Source organism: Nerophis lumbriciformis, linkage group LG11 (assembly GCF_033978685.3).
Source record: "Nerophis lumbriciformis linkage group LG11, RoL_Nlum_v2.1, whole genome shotgun sequence".
Taxonomy (NCBI): domain Eukaryota; kingdom Metazoa; phylum Chordata; class Actinopteri; order Syngnathiformes; family Syngnathidae; genus Nerophis; species Nerophis lumbriciformis.
The window spans coordinates 41,825,828-41,834,916 of record NC_084558.2 but is presented as its reverse complement, the minus strand read 5'-3'; the positions used below and the strand labels follow the sequence as shown (position 1 = coordinate 41,834,916).

The 9,089-nt window shown below is 40.9% G+C and overlaps 1 protein-coding gene across 2 annotated transcripts in view; it reads right to left on the bottom strand.

The window, feature by feature from the left end:
- Positions 1 to 2,713: 2,713 nt before the first annotated feature.
- fbxl15 (F-box and leucine-rich repeat protein 15) overlaps positions 2,714 to 9,089 on the bottom strand; it is an 8,441-nt gene continuing 2,065 nt past the window's right edge. For both annotated transcript variants that reach the window (XM_072914140.1, XM_072914139.1), the window contains exons 3-5: positions 6,225 to 6,730; positions 4,738 to 4,915; positions 2,714 to 3,042 (exon numbers count right to left, since the gene is read on the bottom strand). In XM_072914140.1, the coding sequence (XP_072770241.1) occupies positions 2,932 to 3,042; positions 4,738 to 4,915; positions 6,225 to 6,730 (795 nt within the window). In that variant the 3' untranslated portion in view covers positions 2,714 to 2,931. The remainder of the gene's footprint in view (positions 3,043 to 4,737; positions 4,916 to 6,224; positions 6,731 to 9,089) is intronic.

The window sequence follows — 9,089 nt, the reverse complement described above, 5'->3', positions numbered from 1 at the left end:
ACAATCTGTCACTCCTAATCGCTAAATCCCATGAAATCTTACACGTCTAGTCTCTTACGTGAATGAGATAAATAATATTATTTGATATTTTATGCTAATGTGTTAATAATTTCATACATAAGTCGCTCCTGAGTATAAGTCGCACCCCCGGCCAAACTATGAAAAAAACTGCGATTTATAATCCGAAAAATACAGTACATGTGTCTGGGCCGGTACGCTGTTTGTATGGTGAAAAAGCGGACGCGTCGACAGGTTGTAGAGGACGCTAAAAGCAGTGCCATGACGGCACGCCCTTAATATTGTTGTCCGGGTGAAAATCGGGAGAAATTCGGTAGTATGGTTGCCCCGGGAGATTTTTGGTAGGGGCACTGAAGTGTTATTTTGATATTTGCAATAGTAATGTGGGCAACTTCATACAGGTCCGTATAACAGGTTCCTTATTTATTTATTTTTTACAAAATGTTTAAACAAAATGTTAATTTGCAGAATACACTGCACAAGTGAAGAAAACATTTTAACAAACCTTATAATTCCCATGTTCACTGAATAAAGTGCAGAATTGAAGTGAAAATGTCTATTCCATAGTTGCCATCATTTTCAAGTGGGTTCACTTGTTGAAAAATGTTCATTGTTGTCTCATTAATGTTTACATCTACAGGTAAAAGCCAGTAAATTAGAATATTTTGAAAAACTTGATTTATTTCAGTAATTGCATTCAAAAGGTGTAACTTGTACATTATATTTATTCATTGCACACAGACTGATGCATTCAAATGTTTATTTCATTTAATTTTGATGATTTGAAGTGGCAACAAATGAAAATCCAAAATTCTGTGTGTCACAAAATGAGAATATTACTTAAGGCTAATACAAAAAAGGGATTTTTAGAAATGTTGGCCAACTGAAAAGTATGAAAATGAAAAATATGAGCATGTACAATACTCAATACTTGGTTGGAGCTCCTTTTGCCTCAATTACTGCGTTAATGCGGCGTGGCATGGAGTCGATGAGTTTCTGGCACTGCTCAGGTGTTATGAGAGCCCAGGTTGCTCTGATAGTGGCCTTCAACTCTTCTGCGTTTTTGGGTCTGGCATTCTGCATCTTCCTTTTCACAATACCCCACAGATTTTCTATGGGGCTAAGGTCAGGGGAGTTGGCGGGCCAATTTAGAACAGAAATACCATGGTCCGTAAACCAGGCACGGGTAGATTTTGCGCTGTGTGCAGGCGCCAAGTCCTGTTGGAACTTGAAATCTCCATCTCCATAGAGCAGGTCAGCAGCAGGAAGCATGAAGTGCTCTAAAACTTGCTGGTAGACGGCTGCGTTGACCCTGGATCTCAGGAAACAGAGTGGACCGACACCAGCAGATGACATGGCACCCCAAACCATCACTGATGGTGGAAACTTTACACTAGACTTCAGGCAACGTGGACCCTGTGCCTCTCCTGTCTTCCTCCAGACTCTGGGACCTCGATTTCCAAAGGAAATGCAAAATTTGCATGGTTGGGTGATCATCACCATCTATTTTTTTAACCGATTTCCGAACTCTAAATGGGTGAATTTTGGCGAATTAAACGTCTTTCTAATATTCGCTCTCGGAGCGATGACGTCACAATGTGGCGTCACATTGGGAAGCAATCCGCCATTTTCTCAAACACCGAGTCAAATCAGCTCTGTTATTTTCCGTTTTTTCGACTGTTTTCCGTACCTTGGAGACATCATGCCTCGTCGGTGTGTTGTCGGAGGGTGTAACAACACGAACAGGGACGGATTCAAGTTGCACCAGTGGCCCAAAGATGCGAAAGTGGCAAGAAATTGGACGTTTGTTCCGCACACTTTACCGACGAAAGCTATGCTACGACAGAGATGGCAAGAATGTGTGGATATCCTGCGACACTCAAAGCAGATGCATTTCCAACGATAAAGTCAAAGAAATCTGCCGCCAGACCCCCATTGAATCTGCCGGAGTGTGTGAGCAATTCAGGGACAAAGGATCTCGGTAGCACGGCAAGCAATGGCGGCAGTTTGTTCCCGCAGACGAGCGAGCTAAACCCCCTGGATGTCTTGGCTCACACCGTCCCTTATGCCACCGAAGATGATCAAGAGAAGAATATCGACCCTAGCTTCCCTGGCCTGCTGACATCAACTCCAAAACTGGACAGATCAGCTTTCAGGAAAAGAGCGCGGATGAGGGTATGTCTACAGAATATATTAATTGATGAAAATTGGGCTGTCTGCACTCTCAAAGTGCATGTTGTTGCCAAATGTATTTCATATGCTGTAAACCTAGTTCATAGTTGTTAGTTTCCTTTAATGCCAAACAAACACATACCAATCGTTGGTTAGAAGGCGATCGCCGAATTCGTCCTCGCTTTCTCCCGTGTCGCTGGCTGTCGTGTCGTTTTCGTCGGTTTCGCTTGCATACGGTTCAAACCGATATGGCTCAATAGCTTCAGTTTCTTCTTCAATTTCGTTTTCGCTACCTGCCTCCACACTACAACCATCCGTTTCAATACATTCGTAATCTGTTGCATCGCTTAAGCCGCTGAAATCCGAGTTTGAATCCGAGCTGATGTCGCTATAGCTTGCTGTTCTTTCCGCCATGTTTGTTTGTGTTGGCTTCACTATGTGACGTCACAGGAAAATGGACGGGTGTATATAACGATGGTTAAAATCAGGCACTTTGAAGCTTTTTTTTAGGGATATTGCGTGATGGGTAAAATTTTGAAAAAAACTTCGAAAAATATAGTAAGCCACTGGGAACTGATTTTTAATGGTTTTAACCCTTCTGAAATTGTGATAATGTTCCCCTTTAGGTAACGTTAGTCTAGCTAACATTACTGCAATCCTGGATTGACATACGAGGTAACATTATTTTTGCCTAAAGGCTACGAGTGAGCAAATATGGAAATTAACCGGCAACAGTTAACGTTAGTTACTCACCAGCACTATCACTGGAATTGGCGCTGCAGGTTGAAGAGGGGTGTGCTTCGTCGCTGCTTCTCCACGACACCTTTCTCCAACCTTCAGGTTATGTGCAGCCTGAACATGTTTCCACATGCTTGTTTTACTTCCCCCCCTTACATGAGAGCGAAGCCTGGCAATAATTGCAGATAGCCGTTTCCTCGTCGTAATTTTTTGTAAAATGAAGCCATGCATTAAGGCGTTTTTTCCGGTCCATTGTTGTTGCTGCTTTCTGTATCTGCCGCCTAATGACTGAGCTACTTCATTTCCTGGTACGTGACACAGGGCATTTCCTAGTAAAAAAAAAAGGGATTCGTTCCCAGGGATTCGAATAAAGAACCAACTCTTTTTCTTTACTATAGTGGCCTCGATAACGGGACCCGGTTTTCAAACAGGGATTAGAGTCCATGGAATCGGTTCTTTTCTTATCAAACAACCGGGAGAACCGGTTTCGAACATCATCCCTAGGTAAGAGTGTTAGCTGGTCTTGTGCCTTGCTGGCTAGCTAACAAGTGTGAAACAAAGTAGTGTGAAAAATAACTTTAATAATAATTTTAGCCAAAGTCAGCCAGCTAAACTTTGTCTCCATCAATTCAAGTACTTTCTAAAGCAGCGTCAAATTTGCAATGCCGTAAAAAACACACACACACCGACAGACACCAATGCGGAGGTATCATAAGATTAAACATACAATCTATTAAATAGCCAACATTTTTAAGAATTAATCCAATATAGAATTATTCACATTGAGTCTTTTAGAGTGCTAAAACTGCCAAAAGTTCATCAATAGTCATACTAGTGTCCAGCTTTTTAAACATCACAAAATGCTTTTCTTTTAGAAGAAGTTAGATTTTGTGTTTTGTTGTTTGTTTTCTTTGCTGCTATTTTTAACTGTTTTTTTTAAATACAAAATCAAAGTTAATTTGTTTTGTTTAACACTTTGCCTTTCCTTTCTTTTAAATGGACAACATTTTATTAGTCATTTTAATTTTGGAACAGCTGAATCAGCAGCACAGTTACAGTAAAATAAATATTTATAAATTAATTAGTCTGCTTTGCTGTACATAAGCACATGCCTAAAATAACTTCAGCTCCATTTAAAAGTCGATGGAAAATTAAAGAAATTACACACACACACCGACAGGCACTAATGCGGAGGTATCATAAGATTAAACATACAATCTATTAAATAGCCAACATTTTTAATAATTAATCAAATATAGAATTCTTCACATTGAGTCTATTAGAGTGCTAAAACTGCCAAAAGTTCATCAATAGTCAATATACTAGTGTCCAGCTTTTTAAACATCACAAAATGCTTTTCTTTTAGAGGAAAGTTAGATTTTGTGTTTTGTTGTTTGTTTTCTTTACTGCTATTTTTAACTGTTTTTTTAAATACAAAAACAAAGTTAATTAGTTTTTTTTTTAACACTTTGCCTTTCCTTTCTTTTAAATGGACAACATTTTATTAGTCATTTTAATTTTGGAACAGCTGAATCAGCAGCACAGTTACAGTAAAATAAATATTTATGAATTAATTAGTCGTCTTTGTTGTTCATAAGCACATGCCTAAAAATAATTTCAGCTCCATTTAAAAGTCGATGGAAAATTAAAGTAATTGAATATGTGTACTAATCATTAAGATAGTGTTGACTAATCGACTATCAAAATAATGGTTAGTTGCAGTCCTATCCTAAAACATTCTTTGCTTGTGATCAACACTTCTAAAATGTCATTTTTTTAACAATTAGATGTCTATACATGTCTTTATACCTGTAAATTGACAAAAGGAGTGTATCGCAGCACGTGCGACAGCCGTGCACTCTCCGGTAGCGGCTGGAGATCGATGAGCACGTTGCGCTTGCGTAGAGGCTCCAGGCTGGACTCCGTCACCTGGTGGCAGTGTTTCACCTTCAAGGACTGTAGCTTGGGGCAATATTCTCCAAGGGTCCTGTAAACGCAGCCTGCATGAGATCAATGCTCCCCAAACCATTGCTTCAGTAATACTGTGGTACCTCAACTTAAGAGCGTTTTGAGATAAGAGCTGTCTTTCGGCTAATTGTTATGCTTTAAAAAATGCAAGCCAAAATTGGAGGTACAAGCATCCCCTGCCATTATTTGGAGTAGCAAATGTCACAATTAAGAATGTCCGATATTATCGGCCAATAAATGCTTTAAAATGTAATATCGGAAATTATCGGTATCGGTTTCAAAATTATCGGTATCGGTTTCAAAAAGTAAAATGTATGACTTTTTAAAACACGGACGTAGGGAGAAGTACAGAGCGCCAGTAAACCTTAAAGGCACTGCCTTTGCGTGCCGGCCCAATCACATAATATCTACGGCTTTTCACACACACACAAGTGAATACCCAGCATACTTGGTCACCAGCCATACAGGTCACACTGAGGGTGGCCGTATAAACAACTTTAAAACTGTTACAAATGTGCGCCACACTGTGAACCCACACCAAACAAGAATGACAAACACATTTTGGGAGAACATCCGCACCGTAACACAACATAAACACAACAGAACAAATACCCAGAACCCCTTGCAGCACTAACTCTTCCGGGACGCTACAATATACACCCCCCACTACCTCCTACCCCCCCACCTCAACCTCCTCATGCTCTCTCAGGGAGCGCATGTCCCAAATTCCAAGCTGCTGTTTTGAGACATGTTAAAAAAAAATAATGCACTTTGTGACTTCAATAATAAATATGGCAGTGCCATGTTGGCATTTTTTTTCCATAACTTGAGTTGATTTATTTTGGAAAACCTTGTTTAATGCATCCAGCGGGGCATCACAACAAAATTCTCTATGCTTGTGTGCTTAGCTGTGGAGTAGCTGCTAGCTCCTAGCAGCCATGTTTACCTTTTCTAAATGACTTGACTAAAATAGAATAAAAGAGCATTCTTGTGCATTTATTGGAGGAAATTTAGATGTTGACTGGCTGTACGCCTTTGCACAAGTAAACGCACTGCAGGACTGCTTGTATCAAAGTGTTTATAATGGACATTTTACATGCAATCAGATTTTTTTGCTGATATCGTACCGATATCTGATATTAAAATCAGTTTGGCGGGACCCTAATTTTAAGCGCGAAACACAAATAGCCTAAATGTAAATAATAAAGTTCCCACCCTTTGGCGGGGCAAAAAAAATGACTCGGCGGGCCACATTTAGCCCGCCTTGGACACCCCTGATTTAAATGATATAATGAAAGTGTAATGCTAAGAAAACAAAGATGTGATACCTGATGGACTGGTTACTGACAAGCAGGCAACAATTCAAGTCCAGATGCTCGAGGCTCCTGCAGTTCTTGGCCACCTCCTCCACAGACTCGTCTGTGATATTTCCATTGAGCGCCAAAGAAAGAAAGGTTAACTTTGCACACTTCTTGGCCAGGTAGCAGATGGCGTCGTCTTTTAGCTGGCGGCACCCGGCGAGGTTGACGGAGCGCAGCTCTCCACAGTGGTCGGCCAAGCTGCGCAGGGACACGCCGTCCACGAAGCTGCAGTCCGCCAGGGCGAGGTGGCTCAGGTGTGCGCAGCAGGTCAAAGACAACGCCGCCAGGGAGTGGCGAGTCAGACCGACACACCCGGCCATGTTCACGCTGAGAAGACGCTGGTTCTGGCTGAGAATCGGGAGCAGGTCGTGGTCTGTCAGCCAGTACGAGCAGCTCTGGAGGCACAGCTTCTGCAGAACTTTGTTGTCCTTCATCATGAAGATAAAGGCTTCCTTAGGAATGGACTGCTCTGCCTGTGCAAAGTGCAACATTCATTGCAAGTTAATTGCAACCTAATGCTATGGTTATGTACTAATTTATAAAACAAAGAAAAGCAAAATAACTGAAGAAAACACTGTACGAAACACACAAAAATACTTCCATGACTGACCATCTAAGCAAGCCTGGAGGGTTTTTTTTTCTGAAAGATGATAATAGCACGTTTTGATGTGTGTGATGACCATCTTCTTGCTGTCCAGTCTCACACAAGTAAATGGTTAGGATTAGAGATGTCCGATAATGGCTTTTTTGCCGATATCCGATATTGTCCAACTCTTAATTACCGATAACAATATATACAGTCGTAGAATTAACACATTATTATGCCTAAATTTGTTGTGATGCCCCGGTGGATGCATTAAACAATGTAACAAGGTTTTCCAAAATAAATCAACTCAAGTTATGGAAAAAAATGCCAACATGGCACTGCCATATTTATTATTGAAGTCACAAAGTGCATAATTTTTTTTAACATGCCTCAAAACAGCAGCTTGGACTTTGGGACATGATCTCCCTGAGAGAGCATGAGGAGGTTGAGGTGGGCAGGGTTGGGTGGGGGATTATATTGTAGCGTCCCGAAAGAGTTAGTGCTGCAAGGGGTTCTGGGTATTTGTTCTGTTGTGCTTATGTTGTGTTACGGTGCGGATGTTCTCCCGAAATGTGTTTGTCATTCTTGTTTGGTGTGGGTTCACAGTGTGGCGCGTATTTGTAACAGTGTTAAAGTTGTTTATACGGCCACCCTCAGTGTGACCTGTATGGCTGTTGACCAAGTATGCATGGCAGTCACTTGTGTGTGTGAAAAGCCGTAGATATTATGTGATTGGGCCGGCACGTAAAGGAAGTGCCTTTAAGGTTTATTGGCGCTCTGTACTTCTCCCTACATCCGTGTACACAGCGGCGTTTTAAAAAGTCATACATTTTACTTTTTGAGACCGATACCGATAATTTTGAAACCAATACCAATAATTCCCGATATTACATTTTAAAGCATTTATCGGCCGATAATATCGGCAGTCCGATATTATCGGACATCCCTAGTTAGGATTGGCAACAACGTTTTCATTGCCATTGTGGAGAAATCTGCATGGTTCCTTTTTACAGTGGAACCTCGATTGACGAACCCCTCTATTTGTGAACTTTTCGGTTTACAAACGTTTTGATTGCGTCAAATATGCCTCTGTGTGTGAACCATGTCTCTGTGTACGAACGCATCATTCATTCATTTTGGGTCTGGCTGGCAGCCAAATTGATTGCTTTGTCGTACTGAAGAGATTGAGGAAGCCGGACCACAGCACATTTTTAAATGTGATGAGAACAGACTTTTCTTGAAAAAGATGCCAAAGCGGACTTATTTCACAGCGGCGGAGAAGGCTACCTCTCGTTCATCGGCACCTCTTCCAAGAGCACACACACAGACTGAAAAAGTCCATATTTTAGCTAAGGTTTGTACACTTTGAACACAATATAAAGTGCTATACAGTACTGTATATCAAACAATCATAACAAGGACGGATCAACTTTTTTTTTAATTAACAAGCTAAAACAACAACAACAACAAGCAGAACTGTTCTCTGTAAGCTATGAAGCCGCACCGCTTGAAGGATTGTTGGCGCATTAAACATACGAGTATTATTATGATGTGTGTATAAGGTAAGACATATTATCTGGCGTTTTGTTTCGCAATATAATGCAAAAGCAACTTTTCCTACCTTGTGGTACCTGCTAATCTGTATTTGGGATCTGCATAAATCCTGAAAAATTGCACGCTGTCGTTGATAAGCTTCTTCTTTTTCTCTATCTTCTTGTTATGGGACATTCATCCTCCGCTGTTGCCATTTCTAATATAAAGGAGTGTAAAGTTCTTACTTATATCTGTCAGTAAACTCGCCATGAAAGCGCTAAAACATACCGGTGTAGTGAGTTTACATTATTCACTCGAGGATCTTCAGTTATTAGAGTTCCAGTCGGACAGCTTTTCCACGGGACACATTTCCGGTGTGGTTGTTTCCGGATGAGGAGATGCTGCTCCATTATTGATTTCAGTAAAGTCAGAACGTCATTAAAACAGTTAGCTCCATCTTTTGACACTTTACCACTCCCGTCCTTGCACGCTACACCGCTACAACAAAGATGACAGGGAGAAGACCCTGTCGAAGGTGAGCCACGTAAATAAGACCGCCCACAAAACGGCACATCCTGCAGCGACTGTCAGAAAGCGGCTTGAAGATGATCTGTAAAACATCATCTATGCAACATTTTGACCAAAGAACCACCATCACATGTTATGTAGACCACAAGAAAGTGTTTTACATTTAGAAAAAAATCATAAAATTA